This window comes from Erythrolamprus reginae, chromosome 8, assembly GCF_031021105.1.
Source record: "Erythrolamprus reginae isolate rEryReg1 chromosome 8, rEryReg1.hap1, whole genome shotgun sequence".
Classification (NCBI taxonomy): Eukaryota; Metazoa; Chordata; class Lepidosauria; order Squamata; family Dipsadidae; genus Erythrolamprus; species Erythrolamprus reginae.
Genome location: NC_091957.1, coordinates 46,002,045 through 46,017,016, shown reverse-complemented (window position 1 = coordinate 46,017,016; position 14,972 = coordinate 46,002,045). Strand labels below are relative to the sequence as shown.

Here is a 14,972-nt window from a genome sequence, read left to right as displayed (position 1 = left end):
GGTCCAAAACATCTTCATCCGAATCAATGGAAGATAAGGGAGATTGACTGTCTGGGCTGTGTGCCAAGCCCCCCTCTGCCGAGTCACTCCCATCTTCTTCTTCATCTGAGGAAACTAAACTCTGAACTGACTCTGTCGGCAATAACACAGGCCTGTGACATGTTGAAGTTTCCCCTGTATCCACCTCCACATTCCCTGGGGCAGGAGTTGGGCCAGAGCCAACCCCAACATTGACCTTGGCCTTGACCTTCCCTTGCCCTCTGCCATGCCCAAGGCATGTGGGAAGGTTCACCCCCATTTGTGGGCTCGCGGCGAGTGAGTCCCAAGGACACCCCTTTCCCAACACTCAGGCGGATTCTGCCCAGAGCTTCTCATGAGAGGGAGCCCATGGCCATTCATTCATTCATTCAAGTACGTATTGGTAGTATACAAAGATATAACAATGTTTATATACATGATACTAGTAAGAGAGAAACATGAGGACAGGGGACGGAAGGCACGCTGGTGCACTTATGCACGCCCCTTACTGACCTCTTAGGAATCAGGAGAGGTCAACAGTGGATAGTCTAAGGGTAACGTTTTAGGGGTCAGGTGGTGATACTACAGAGTTTGGTAGTGAGTTCTACGCATCAACTACTCGGTTGTATTTCATGCAGTCGAGTTTAGAGCGGTTTACTTTAAGTTTGTATCTGTTGTGTGCTCATGTGTTGTTGTGGTTGAAGCTGAAGTAGTCATTGACAGGAAGGACATTGTAGCAGATAATTTTATGGGCTATGCTTAGGTCATGTTTAAGGCGATATAGTTCTATGCTTTCTAAACCTAGGATTGTAAGTCTAGGTTTAGTTGTGTAGGGTATTCTGTTGTGAGTGGAGGAGTGGAAGGCTTTTCTAGTAAAGTATTTCTGGACATTTTCTAAAGTGTTTATGTCCGAAATGAGGTGTGGGTTCTGCCCCAGCTTAGCAAAACACTGTTTGTTCGGACTTATTCTTAATCAATAACCGACCACTAATAACTGTCTTAGTAGAGGTCACACACACATAAAACTTAAAAGCAGTCTTTTCTTGCAAAAAGCCCAACTGTTAATTAGTCAATGCCAATTAACAGGTGGTTTAAGTTCAGAAAGTTTTAAATCATAGAATAGCAATTAGTCTTTGATAGCTCACAAAGTTTGGCAAAATGCCTAGAAGTTGTCTTCAGGAAACAAACCAAAGCAGATAAGCAGAGCAGAGATTTTCCAGACACGAGTCCACACAACGCACAAACGAATTTCAAGCGTTGTAAGTCTTAAGTGCTATTGCTATTGAGTTGTGTTGTGCCTGCTTTTTTGTTGTTGTTGTTCATTTGTTTCCCGCAATGATCTCCTGGTTTTGACCCTCCTTTTCCCCCCTACCCCACAGTGGATATGGTGACGTTGTCAACAGCCTTGGAGGTGTTTAATGAGCATGAGCTCCAGCCCAGCGACCACGTGATGGACGTGGTGGAAGTCATCCATTGCTTGACCGCTCTGTATGAGCGGCTTGAGGAGGAAAGAGGCATCCTGGTCAACGTCCCTCTCTGCGTGGACATGAGCTTGAATTGGCTGCTGAACGTTTTTGACAGGTATTGGGAACGGACACTCATGCAGAGAACAAACGCTTGCTAAACTGCTCTCTCTCTCTCTCTCTCTGGGATTGTTACTTCAGACAAAATCAGTCATTTCCTCATTCGTCCCTCGGTCATGCACCTGTGCCCCTGTGTGAGATATGGCTTCTGCACATGTGCAGAAAACGAAATCTTGTTTGAGGACGCTCGCGCAAGTGCGATTCGGGCGGGTTTCACTTTTTTTTTTTTTGCTTCTGCGCATGCGCATAAACAAAAATATCAATGAACATCGCTGAAACCTCACTCGCGCCCGCACCATGTAATTTCACTTGCTGTGCATACCCCGAAGCCAAATCTCACTCAAGGGCATGGATACATGTGTTGGGGATGCGCAGCTCTGGGATTTTCCTACTGACTAGAGGCAAGAAATGTTGCAGGTCCCGTCTCCTATGGAGGCACAACTATGGTGGAACCCAGAAGAAGGGCCTTCTCTGTGGTGGCTCCCCCACTTTGCAATATCAACCTTGCAGAAAGTAGACAAGCCTTCAATTTGACATTCTTTTATGAAGACTTGGTTTTGCCAATGGGCCTGGGGAATTCAGAATGATATTCGGCTCACCAAATAACTTCTTTGGTTGTATTTTGTTGCCTGAGAGAGGTAGGGGGTTCTTTCTTTTTCTTTCTTTCTTTCTTTCTTTCTTTCTTTCTTTCTTTCTTTCTTTCTTTCTTTCTTTCTTTCTTCTTTCTTTCTTTCTTTCCTTCCTTCCTTCCATCCATCCATCCATCCATCCATCCATCCATCCATCTATCTATCTATCTATCTATCTCTATAACAGATTTTACTGCTTGTAAGCCACCCAAAGTCACTGTCAGCAAGTTGTCGGCCATGTAGATTTTCCAAATACATTACTAAAATTAATCGTTTTGCATTGTCTACAAAACAAAATCTTCCCCCATGCTCTTCCTTCCAAGACTGTAAGGAGATAATCGAAGGGGTTCAAACCTAGGATTTAAATTAAATCAATGGGTTTTTTTTTATATTAGAGAAAAATTAAGACTGTAGCCCAGGAATTTCACCAGATACTTCTCCTTAAAAAATGGGACAGCTTTAAGACCCAGGTGGGCTCTTACAGGACCTGTTCATTGTTTGGGTTGCTGCTATTTTCTTTTATCAGTGTGGGAAATCTCCGGCAAAGTTCAGACTTGCAAGGGGGTGGGTGGGGGAGATGGGAATTTGAACTGAACTGGAATTCATTAGCTTCTCCAGGCCTCTCCGCTCTAACTCCGGAGGGAAGGCTTAGAACTATATGGTGTTATAAAAAAAATATTCCAATAAAGGAACCGGGAGACAGCAGCACAAGTCATAAATCTTACTTTAAGATTCAGAGGTTTATTTCATGAGCCATTTGGAACATGAACAGCCAGTCATAACATTACTTACATCAATAACCCATTGCAATGAGGTTCACTGGCACGGTTGAGTCCGGCAAGGATTAACTATGGCCAGTGGCCACAATCTGAAACCCATCTCCTCCTTTTATAGTTTTCTTCTGAATGCCCCCCCACCCTCACCCCCAGTAAATGGAATTGTACTGGGGTTGCTTCCTTGTTCTATCCTACAGACACATACATGGTGAACCCCTTCACCATGTGTTATTTTCAGTTCCCTATTTCCTAAAATCAATCTTTCTTTCTTTCCTTCCTTCCTTCCTTCCTTTCTTCCTTCCTTCCTTCCTTCCTTTTATTTAATAATAATAATAATAATAATAATAATAATAATAATAATTTATTAGACTTGTATGTCGCCCCTCTCCAAAGACTCTTTCTTTCTTTCTTTCTGTCTTTCTTTTTTTTCCTTTCATTCTTTCCATCTTTTTTCAGGCATGTATTAGATAACAGATATAAAAACATAATTATGAATACATGACCATCAGTTAACACAGTCCTACTAACTGTCAGTTAACACATACATGAGTTCACTGGAATTCCTCCTCCATTTTTCAGTTATTTTCAGTTCCCAATTTCCTTCCATCCTTCCTTTCCTTCCTTCCTTCCCTTCCTTCTTTCCTTCCTTCCTTCCTTCCTTTCCTTCCTTCCTTCCTTCCCTTCCTTCCCTTCCTTCCTTCCTTCCTTTCCTTCCTTCCTTCCTTCCTTCCATCCTTCCTTCCTTCCTTTCCTTCCTTCCTTTCTTTCCTTCCTTTCCTTCCTTCCTTTCCTTCCTTCCTTCTTTCCTTCCTTTCTTTCTCTTTTTTCTGGCATGTATTAGATAACAGATATAAAAATCATAATTATGAATACATGAAACGGATACAAATAAAGGGGAGCATTAGGACAGGGGATGGTAGGCACATTGGTGCATTTATGCACAGCCCTGAAAAATAACTTCTAAAACTACCTACTTTGCAGATTAAAATTGCAATATTGCGCTAGCACAGCAACTTACAAATGTTACATTATCCTTAGGAATTCATTCTGGCTGGTACTTTGTTAGAGAGCAATTAATTTGAGTCCTGCTAGCTTTTCGAGGCCTATGCATATATTTGGGTTCAAATTCATGGCCTAGTGGTTGTCTTCTCTCAATGGAAACGATAAGGAAGCAGATGGCGACGAAATTAAAAGGAGCTTTGTAAAAAGACGGGCTCCCCTTCTTCTGGCAAGCTGGCAAAAGACTGGAGCTTTGCTCAGAGGACAAAACGTTTCTCACCCCGCTCCTTTTCTTTCAGTGGGCGCAGCGGGAAGATGCGGGCGCTCTCCTTCAAGACGGGCATCGCGTGTCTCTGCGGCACAGAGGTGAAGGAGAAATTCCAGTGTGAGTCACTCGGCAGAAGGCAGCTGGTGGAATCCGAGGGGGCGGCTGCCCGATTTAGCAAGGACGGAGGGAGAGTCGCGGGCAGCTGCATCCAAGAAACGGTCCTTAGTCTGGAGAGCAGCATTGTTAAATATTTATTTATCTATTGATTTTGTCCATTGCACAATGAGAGTTATATTGGGTATACATGTAGTAAATATATAATGAAGGTTATAGAGGATATACTCATAGTAAAATATTTATTTATTTATTTACTTATTTATTTACTTATTTATTTACTTATTTACTTATTTAATTATTTACTTATTTACTTATTTATTTACTTATTTACTTACGTATTTACTTACGTATTTACGTATTTACTTACGTATTTACTTACGTATTTACTTACTTACTTACTTACTTACTTACTTACTTACTTACTTACTTACTTATTTACTTATTTATTTATTTATTTATTCAATTTTTATGCCGCCCTTCTCCTTAGACTCAGGGCGGCTTACAACATGTTAGCAATAGCCCTTTTTAACAGAGCCAGCCTATTGCCCCCACAATCCGGGTCCTCATTTTACCCACGTCGGAAGGATGGAAGGCTGAGTCAACCTTGAGCCGGGGATGAGATTTGAACTGCTGATCTACAGTCAGCTTCAGTGGCCTGCAGTACAGCACTCTACCTGCTGCGCCATCCCGGCTCATATATATCTAAGAAAGAAAAGAGAAGAAATAGGAATAAAATATACCAGTGAAAGAATAGAATAAATATAGGAAAGAAGAATGGTATAGGACAGTGTTTCCCAACCTTGACAACTTGCAGATATTTGGACTTCAACTCCCAGAATCCCCCAGCCAGCGGATGCTGGCTGGGGAATTCTGGGAGTTGAAGTCCAAATATCTCCAAGTTGCCAAGGTTGGGAAACACTGGTATAGGAGATATAGGAGAGCAATAGGACAGGGGACGGAAGGCACTCTAGTGCATTTATGCATGCCCCTTACTGACCTCTTACGAATCTGGAGAGGTCAACCGTGGATAATCCAAGGGTAAAGTGTTAGGGGTTTAGGGATGACACTATGGAGTCCGGTAATGAGTTCCACGCTTTAACAACTCGGTTACTGAAGTCGTATTTTTTACAGTTAAGTTTGGAGCGGTTAATATAATATATAAACAGTGATCCCTCGATTTTCACGGGTTCGAACTTCGCGAAAAGTCTATACCACGTTTTTTCAACAATATTAATTAAAAAATACCCCTATACCACAGTTTTTCCCGCCCGATGACGTCATATGTCATCGCCAAACTTTCGTCCGCCTTTAATAAATATATATTTTTAATAAACTTTAATAAATAAACATGGTGAAGAATAATCTAAATGGCTGCTAAGGGAATGGGAAATTGTAATTTAAGTGTTAAGGGAAGGCTTGTGATACTGTTCATAGCCAAAAATAATGTATTTACTTCCGCAGCTCTACTTCGCGGAAATTCGACTTTTGTGGCCGGTCTCAGAACGCATCCCCTGCGAAAGTCGAGGGAACACTGTAATATATAATAGCTCAGCAGTGGAGGAAAACCTCTGCACTGACAGACAAGAGCTGTAGGGAATGACTTGGGATGGGCAAGATCCGACAAGACAGAGTGGCTGTGGGTTCTGCCTCCCAAGGACACTTCCATCCATGAGCAGAAGCAAAAAATTGCCGAAATCTCTCTCGCACACATGTCCCCTGACCAAATTTTGCTTCCTGTGCATGCGCAGAAGCAAAACCTCACTGGGATGTGTGCATGTGCATGCCGGAAACTCATAGCTGTGTGCGCAACTCCATTTTTTCTACTGGTGCGCAATGTGGCTGGTTCCGTGAGAGTACAGTGTTCCCTTGACTTTCGCGGGGGATGCGTTCCAAGACCCACCTGAAAAACTCAAATTTCCGCAAAGTAGAGATGCGGAAGTAATTACACTATTTTTGGCTGTGAACAGTATCGCCGGACATCTCTTAACACTTTACATAGAAACATAGAAGACTGACGGCAGAAAAAGACCTCATGATCCATCTAGTCTGCCCTTATACTATTTCCTGTATTTTATCTTACAATGGATATATGTTTATCCCAGGCATGTTTAAATTCAGTTACTGTGGATTTACCAACCACGTCTACTGGAAGTTTTTCCCAAGGATCTACTACTCTTTCAGTAAAATAATATTTTCTCATGTTGCTTTTGATCTTTCCTCCAACTAACTTCAGATTATGTCCCCTTGTTCTTGTGTTCACTTTCCTATTAAAAACACTTCCCTCCTGAACCTTATTTAACCGTTTAACCTATTTAAATGTTTCGATCATGTCCCCACTTTTCCTTCTGTCCTCCAGACTATACAGATTGAGTTCATTAAGTCTTTCCTGATACTTTTTATGCTTAAGACCTTCCACCATTCTTGTAGCCCGTCTTTGGACCCCTTTCAATTTTGTCAATATCTTTTTGTAGGTGAGGTCTCCAGAACTGAACACAGTATTCTAAATGTGGTCTCACTAGCGCTCTATATAGCAGGATCACAGTCTCCCTCTTCCTGCTTGTTATACCTCTAGCTATGCAGCCAAGCATCCTATTTGCTTTTCCTACCGCCCGACCACATTGCTCACCCATTTTGAGACTGTCAGGAATCACTACCCCTAAATCCTTCTCTCCTGAATTTTTTGCTAACACAGAACTGCCAATACAATACTCAGATTGAGGATTCTCTTTAAACCCTTAAGTTACAATTTCCCATTCCCTTAACAACCTTTAGATTATTACTCACCAATCACCATTATTATTGGTACTCACCATTGAAGAAGATACTTAATGATCCTGATATTTATTAACATAATTATTTATTAACAATAATTTGGCGATGATGTATGATGTCAAGAGTGGAAAAAAACATGTAGGAAAAAACCCACAAAGTATTTTTTAATTAATATTTTTTGAAAAACCGTGGTACAGTGTTCCCTCAATTTTCGCGGGAGATGCGTTCCGAGACCGCCCACGAAAGTCGAATTTCCGCGAAGTAGAGACACGGAAGTAAATACTGTACACTATTTTTGGCTATGAACAGTATCCCAAGCCTTCCCTTAACACTTTAAACCCCTAAGTTGCAATTTCCCATCCCCTTAGCAACCATTTAGAGTCCCTTAGCAACCATTTAGATTATTACTCACCATGTTTATTTATTAAAGTTTATTAAAAAAATTATTAAAGGCAGACGAAAGTTTGGTGATGACACATGATGTCGTTGGGTAGGAAAAACCGTGGTACAGTATAGGGAAAAAACCCACGAAGTATTTTTTAATTAATATTTTTGAAAAAACGTAGTATAGACTTTTCGCAAAGTTCGAACCCGCGAAAATCGAGGGAACACTGTATAAAGAATTGGAGCCTTCACAGAAGTAACATGTCTCCTCTGCATTTTTAACAGTTCAAACAATACTTTGAGTCGAGTTTATTTTCTTCCTATGGGGCCGGAAGGATGGCGTGAGGAAGGCTGTGATTTCGGCCGCTCTTCCTCTTCTCTCTCCTCCTGGTCATCTATGGCATGCCTTTCTTTCCTTCCTTCCTGCTTTCAGACCTCTTCAGCCAGGTGGCCAACTCCAGCGGGCTCTGCGACCAGAGGCATCTTGGCGTCTTGCTCCACGAAGCCATCCAAGTCCCGCGACAGCTGGGGGAAGTGGCGGCCTTCGGCGGGAGCAATGTGGAGCCCAGCGTGCGCAGCTGCTTCCGCTTTGTAAGTGAAGTTCTTTCCACTTTGCCACTGAAGGGCTGCCCGACGCCGGCACTACCGGTGTGCTCTCAGCGGCATGTGCAGGTGTGCACATTGACGCAAAATTTGGCTTCGTGCACATAATTCTTGACAAATTTATATTTTATTTTATGTACGTTGAGAGCATATGCAGCAAGACAAATTCCTTGTGTGTCCAATCACACTTGGCCAATAAAAATTCTATTCTATTCTATTCTGTTCTATATGTAGAAGCTGAATCTCACATGCACGAGATTTTGCCGGAAATTTATTAGCTTCTCCAAGTCTCTCTGCTCTAACTCCGTGTTATAAAAAATACCCCAATAAAGGAAACCGGGAGAGAGCAGCACAAGTCATAAATCTTACTTTAAGATTCAGAGGTTTATTTCATGAGCAATTTGGAACATGAACAGCCATCGTAACATTACTTACATCAATTGCAATGAGGTTCGCTGGCATAGCTGAGTCCAGCAAGGATTAGCTACAGCCAGTGGCCACGATCTGAGACCCTTCTCCTTCTTCTATAGCTTTCTTCTGAAAGCCCCCACACCCCCAGTAAATTTGAATTTTACTGGGGTTGCTTCCTTGTTCTCTCCTACTGACACATACATGGGAAGCCCTTCACCATGTGTTATTTTCAGTTCCCTATTTCCTAAAATCAATCTTTCTTTCTTTCCTTCCTTCTTTCCTTCCTTCTTTCCTTCCTTCTTTCCTTCCTTCTTTCCTTCCTTCTTTCCTTCCTTCCTTCCTTCTTTCCTTCCTTTTTTCCTTCCTTCCTTCCTTCCTTCTTTCCTTCCTTCTTTCCTTCCTTCCTTCCTTCCTTCTTTCCTCCCCTCCTTCGTTCCTTCTAGTTCCTTCTAGTTCTTTCTTTTTGTCTTTCCGTCCTTTCTTTCTTTCTTTCCTTCCTTCCTTCCTTCTTTCCTCCCCTCCTTCGTTCCTTCTAGTTCCTTCTAGTTCTTTCTTTTTGTCTTTCCGTCCTTTCTTTCTTTCTTTCTTTCTTTCCTTCCTTCCTTCTAGTTCTTTCTTTGTGTCTTTCCGTCCTTTCTTTCTTTCTCTTTCTTTCTTTCCGTCGCCGGCACTACCATTGTGCTCTCAGCCGCATGTGCGTCTGGCATGGGTGGATATCCACGTTGACGCAAAATTTGGCTTCGTGCACATGTGCAGAAGCTGAATCTCACATGCACGGGATTTTTCCCAGAAAAAAATATGAAAATTAGTTAAATCTTGTGCATGTGAGCATCCTTGCAAAGATCTGGCTTTATTCTGCATGTGCAGAAGCCAAATCTTGCACCGACATGTATGCACACCCGCCAGACAGCTGGAGCTGCATGCTCATCTCCATTTGCCCACCTGGGACGGCACACCTGACCACACCGACTGCAACCCATTACTGCACCTTTCACAGAGGTGTTTGTGGGGGGTTGGGGAGTTTAGAAAAATCATAATGGCAGGTAGAGGCCCTGTTACACTTTTTAATGCGGCAAGCGTGCAACACACAAGGGAGTAAGACTTTGATCAGATCACTGCAGTTGTCATCTTTATTTTTTTTTGACAAACATGTCATCCCAGGACACCGCCTTCTGCCGCACGAATCCCAGAGGCCGATTAGGTCCCACAGAGTTGGCCTTCTCCAGGTCCCGTCGACGAAACAATGTCGTCTGGCGGGACCTAGGGGAAGAGCCTTCTCTGTGGTGGCCCCGGTCTCCTGGAATCAACTCAACTCCCCCCTGAGATTCAAATTGCCCCCACCCTCCTCGCCTTCCGCAAGATGTTGAAGATCCATCTATGCCGCCAAGCATGGTGGGATTAATTCCCCGCCTCACCTTTTCTGACTTAAACATTTGAGATTGGTGTGACTGTTTTAGAATGGCTAGTTTTTAATAATACAGGTTTTCTAATATAGTTTATAATGGATTTGTATTCTATTGTATTTTATTGTTGCTGTGAGCTGCTCCGAGTTCTCGGACAGGGGCAACATACAAATCTAATAAATTATTATTATTACTATTATTATTATTATTATTATTATTATTATTATTATTATTACTATTATGTCAATATAACACAGCAAACGAGATCACTATGCTGGATTTCATATTTCATCACTAGTTGGGCACTTCCCAAGCACCTAGGACTGCGTGATGTAGCGGCGAATTATGTTTGCCGATCCCAGTAAAGCGGCCTTTGGCAATTGACAGATGGAGATTTTGTCAATTCCGATGGTTTTCAAATGTCCGCTGAGATCCTTTGGCACTGCGCCCAGCGTGCCAAGTACCACTGGGACCACTTTCACGGGCTTATGCCAGAGTCGTTGCAGCTCGATTTTTAGATCTTCATATTTCACTAATTTCTCTAGCTGCTTCTCCTCAATTCTGCTGTCTCCTGGGATTGTGATGTCAATGATCCATACTTTCTTTTTCTCCACGATCACAATGTCTATTATTATTATTACTATTACTATTATTATTATTATTATTATTTCGATTTGTATGCCACCCCTCCCTGTTGATATTCTTAATAGGACCCAGTTCCATCCAGTCGCTCCAACTCTATCCTGAATTTAGGGAGTTACAGGGTCCTAAATGGGGGAGCTTTACAGATTCAGAGGGGGGAAATGTACAGCGTCTCAGAAGTTGTGGGATTTGATTGTCTCTTTTCCTTCTTCTAGGGAAATGGCAAAGCATCCATTGAAGCAGCTCAGTTCCTGGAATGGGCAAACTTGGAGCCACAGTCAATGGTGTGGCTGGCCGTCCTTCACCGAGTAGCCATAGCTGAGCAAGTGAAACACCAGACTAAGTGCTCCATCTGCAGGCAATGTCCCATCAAAGGTTTCAGGTATGGAAAGTTAATACAGAGGTATCCTTCTGCTAGAGGGTTGATGGGTGCAGACTGATCCTTTGAACAGAATGACAACTCAGTTGGAAGGGACCTTGTTTGTCATCTATTCCAACCCCTTCGTGCCATTTCTGACAAGTGGCTCTCCAGCCTCTTCTTGAAAGCTCCCAGTAATGAAGACGGAGGGAGGGAGGAAGAGGGAGATTGTAACCCCACTGTATAGAGCGTTGGTGAGACCACATTTGGAATCCTGTGTTCCGTTCTGGAGACTTCACCTATAAAAAGATATTGATAAAATTGAACGGGTCCAAAGACGGGCTACAAGAATGGTGGAAGGTCTTAAGCATAAAACTTATCAGGAAAGACTTAATGAACTCAATCTGTATAGTCTGGAGAACAGAAGAAGCCCTAACCAGGTTGCTAAGGACGCCAAGGTGATCACTTCTTGGATTCCATGGAATCCAGGAACTGATCACCTTGGCATCCTTAGTAACCTCCCGGTGACGTCAAAGCTCCGCCCCCGGAATCTCTTCGTGGGAGGGATTCCCCATTCGGGTTCGGGTTCGGTTCGGGTTCAGCCGAATTTTGCGTAAAGTTCGTGCGAACTTGCCGAACCCGAACACCGTTGGGTTCGCCCATCACTAAAGATGAGGTCACATGTCATAGACTACATTTTATTTATTTATCGTTTATTTATTAATTAGATTACTATGCTGCCCTTCTCCGCAGACTCAGGGTGGCTCACAGCAAAATACATAGGTACAAAAATACAATGTATAAGAAATCTGATTTAAAATCAATTCTAAAACTCAATTCTTACCCAGAATGCAATCTGTTACTACATTCCCCTAATGCAGTGTTTCCCAACCTTGGCAACTTGAAGATGTCTGGACTTCAATTCCCAGAATCATCCAGCCAGCAAATGCTGGCTGGGGGCTTCTGGGAGTTGAAGTCCAGATATCTTCAAGTTGTCAAGGTTGGGAAACACTGCTATAGGTAGTTCTGTCTAATTTAATTTAATTTAATTTAATTATTTAATTTAATTTATTTAATTTGCTTCTATGCCACCCATTCCCAATGGGACTCAATGGAGATTCTCAATCATCCGGGTCACGCTTTGTCCCAAAGGTTCTTTATTTTTACAAGAGGCAGCTGGACTTTCTGGCTTTTTTCTTTGAAGACGTTTCGCTTCTCCTCCAAGGAGCTTCTTCAGCTCTGACCCGGATGGTGGAGAACAGAAGAATGTCTTCAAGGGGCATAAATCCTTTGATCTTTCCCTACCGTCCAGTCAGAGTTGATGGAGCTTCTCAGATGAGAAGCGAAATGTCTTCAAAGCAGAGAACCGGAAAATCGAGTTGCCTCTTTGTAAAAAATAAAGCACCCTGGGGATATACTTATTTATTTATTTATGGGACTTTTATGCCGTCCCTATCCGAGGACTCGGGGCAGCTTACAACATATAATGTACAATATACAATATCTTAGATCCAATGAATTAATTTAAAAGTCTAAAAAACCCTGGCTGGGTAATTCTGGGAGTTGAAGTCCAGACATCTTCAAGTTACCAAATTTGGGAAACACTGCGAAATGCAATCTCTTAAAAAAACAGCTAATAAAAGCTGTTTTTATTTTTTTTTAAAAATATACTTTATTAGGTTATATAAAAAAACAGGAGAAGGGGGGATGGGAATACAAAAAAGAGAAGTAGGAGGGGGATGGGGTAAACAGTATTTTTATACAGCAGCTTATATATATTGTTGTATATACATTCCAAATATTTGTCTATATGTAATTATTTTGTATTCAATATTCTTATTTGGATAATCTTATAACCGTAGTATTTAATAGTCCAGGGGTGACGTGGAAAGGAAAGGTAGTTGGAGGTGGGATAGAAAAGAAAAGAAGAAGGAAAGGAAAGAAGGAGAAAGAAAGAAAAGAGAGAATAAGAGGGGGGGTAAAAACAGCTTTTAAAGTGAGCTAAATATTCCTTTAGTCTATCAGCAAAAAACTCGATCACTCAAAGCTGTCGATTTCGCCAATTTCATCAACCTCAACATCCATTCTTCCTTTGTAGGTATCCCTAAATCCCTTCCTTCTTTGTGCGTATAAAAATCACCGCGGCAACCAGGCATAAAAGCAAAATTCCAGCCAAAAGACCAATCCACTGTTTACGTGATAAACTGTACCTTTACTTAAGCACGCCTCGAACGCTGCGCACAAAGTGATTGGAAATTTACACGCCAAATATATTCATTGCACCTCGGAGTCCAACTCTGATTTATGAACTGACAGTATCTCAGGTCACTCCAAAGCGTGGCCATCGTAAGCCATTAGCAGTGTGAAACTGTGCGCTCTTTTAGTTCAAATAGCCCTGGCTGAATCAATCATTTCGATATATGGCTAAACTGTTCGTCAGCTAAGAAATTTATAAGCCCTAAGTGGCCAGTCTGGATTTAGTGCTTCTGATGTCACTTTTCAGGTAGCCAGATTAAAAAGGGTTTGGTTTGAGCCTGACTTGGCAATAAACGGGCAAACAAAAGGATGAAGTTTTTAAAAGAGATGAGGTTTGAAAGGTTTCTTTTAAAGAACTTTTTAAGATTGGAGACTCAATAAGGCCAAACAGTGCGTGGGGTTTTGGTTGGGTTTTTTTTTTGTCCTTTCTGTCCTCCAGACCAGTAATTTTCTCTGATGAGCCGCGGCACATTTTTTACATTTACAAAATCCTGGGGCACACCACCAACCAAAATGACACAAAATGGCATGCTAAGACAGTACATATTATACATATTATCCCCCCCCCTTGTGTGTGTGTGTGTATACACACTCTTGAACCATTTCCAAAAACAGGTGAGGACTGGTTTTTTTTACTTTCTTATTCTTTCCAAAAACGGGAGTTTTCCTCTCTTATTCTTTGGGTGCTTTTTATCATATGCTTTAAATCAAGAGTCACTTCTCTCTCTGTTTTGTTTCTCTCTCTTTCCTCTCATTCTCTGCCTCAATCAATCATTTTCTCATTTCTCTTTTTTTTCTACCCTTTCGTTCATTTCTCTCTCTCCCTTCCTCTCCTTCTCTCTCTCTTGCTTTCTTTCTCTCTTGCTTTCTTTCTCTCTTTCTCTTGCTTTCTTTTTCTCTTTCTCTCACTTTCTTTCTCTCTCTTTCTTTCTTTCTTTCTCTCTTTCTCTTGCTTTCTTTCTCTCTCTCTTGCTTTCTTTTTCTTTCTTTCTCTCTCTCTCTCTTTCTCTCTCTCTTGCTTTCTTTCTCCTTCTCTTTCTCTTTCTCTCTCCCCTCTCGCGGCACACCTGACCATGTTCTGTGGCACACTGGTTGAAAAACACTGCTCCAGACTATACAGATTGAGTTCATTAAGTCTTTCCTGGTAAGTTTTATGCTTAAGACCTTCCACCATTTTTTTTTTAATTCCACCAGATACCGCAGCCTCAAGCAGTTCAACGTGGACATCTGCCAGGCTTGTTTCTTGACGGGACGAGCCAGCAAAGGGAACAAGCTACATTATCCCATCATGGAATATTATACAATGGTAAGAGGAGGAAGGCATCGCATGCAAAGAACTATGCACAGTAGTTGGGTGCTGCTTAAGCGATGCTCTGCTTAGCATGGGGCAGGTTGTACAGTCCCGCATAGATAGGCCTGAGCGTACAACAATTTCCTACCTACTACTGATCTTCTCTCTCTTTTTTTAAATGAAAAAAAAGAATAAGGATTGGAGAATCCAGGGAAGCATACTTCAGATAATTGCATTTCTCTCTGCATTTCAAAATTGACCAATCAAATCAACAGTTACCATATTTTTCAGAGTATAAGACGCACATTTTTCCTCCCTAAAAGAGGCTGATAATTTTTAATAGCTTTTTGAGTGTGTTTTTATAGCTTTTTTTTCAGCCTTAACTAGCTGCTAATGATCTTTCCAGCTCTTACCTTGCAGGCTCTTTCATTGTTTCTCTCTGCCAAGAATGTTTTCCAACCC

The 14,972-nt window shown here is 41.8% G+C and overlaps 1 protein-coding gene across 1 annotated transcript in view; it reads left to right on the top strand.

Moving 5' to 3' along the window:
• The window catches only part of DRP2 (dystrophin related protein 2), a 60,813-nt gene that overhangs the window by 30,805 nt on the left and 15,036 nt on the right, over positions 1-14,972 (top strand). The window contains exons 11-15 of the mRNA XM_070759847.1: positions 1,398-1,599; positions 4,305-4,390; positions 7,980-8,137; positions 10,821-10,987; positions 14,414-14,525. Of these exons, the coding sequence (XP_070615948.1) occupies positions 1,398-1,599; positions 4,305-4,390; positions 7,980-8,137; positions 10,821-10,987; positions 14,414-14,525 (725 nt within the window). The remainder of the gene's footprint in view (positions 1-1,397; positions 1,600-4,304; positions 4,391-7,979; positions 8,138-10,820; positions 10,988-14,413; positions 14,526-14,972) is intronic.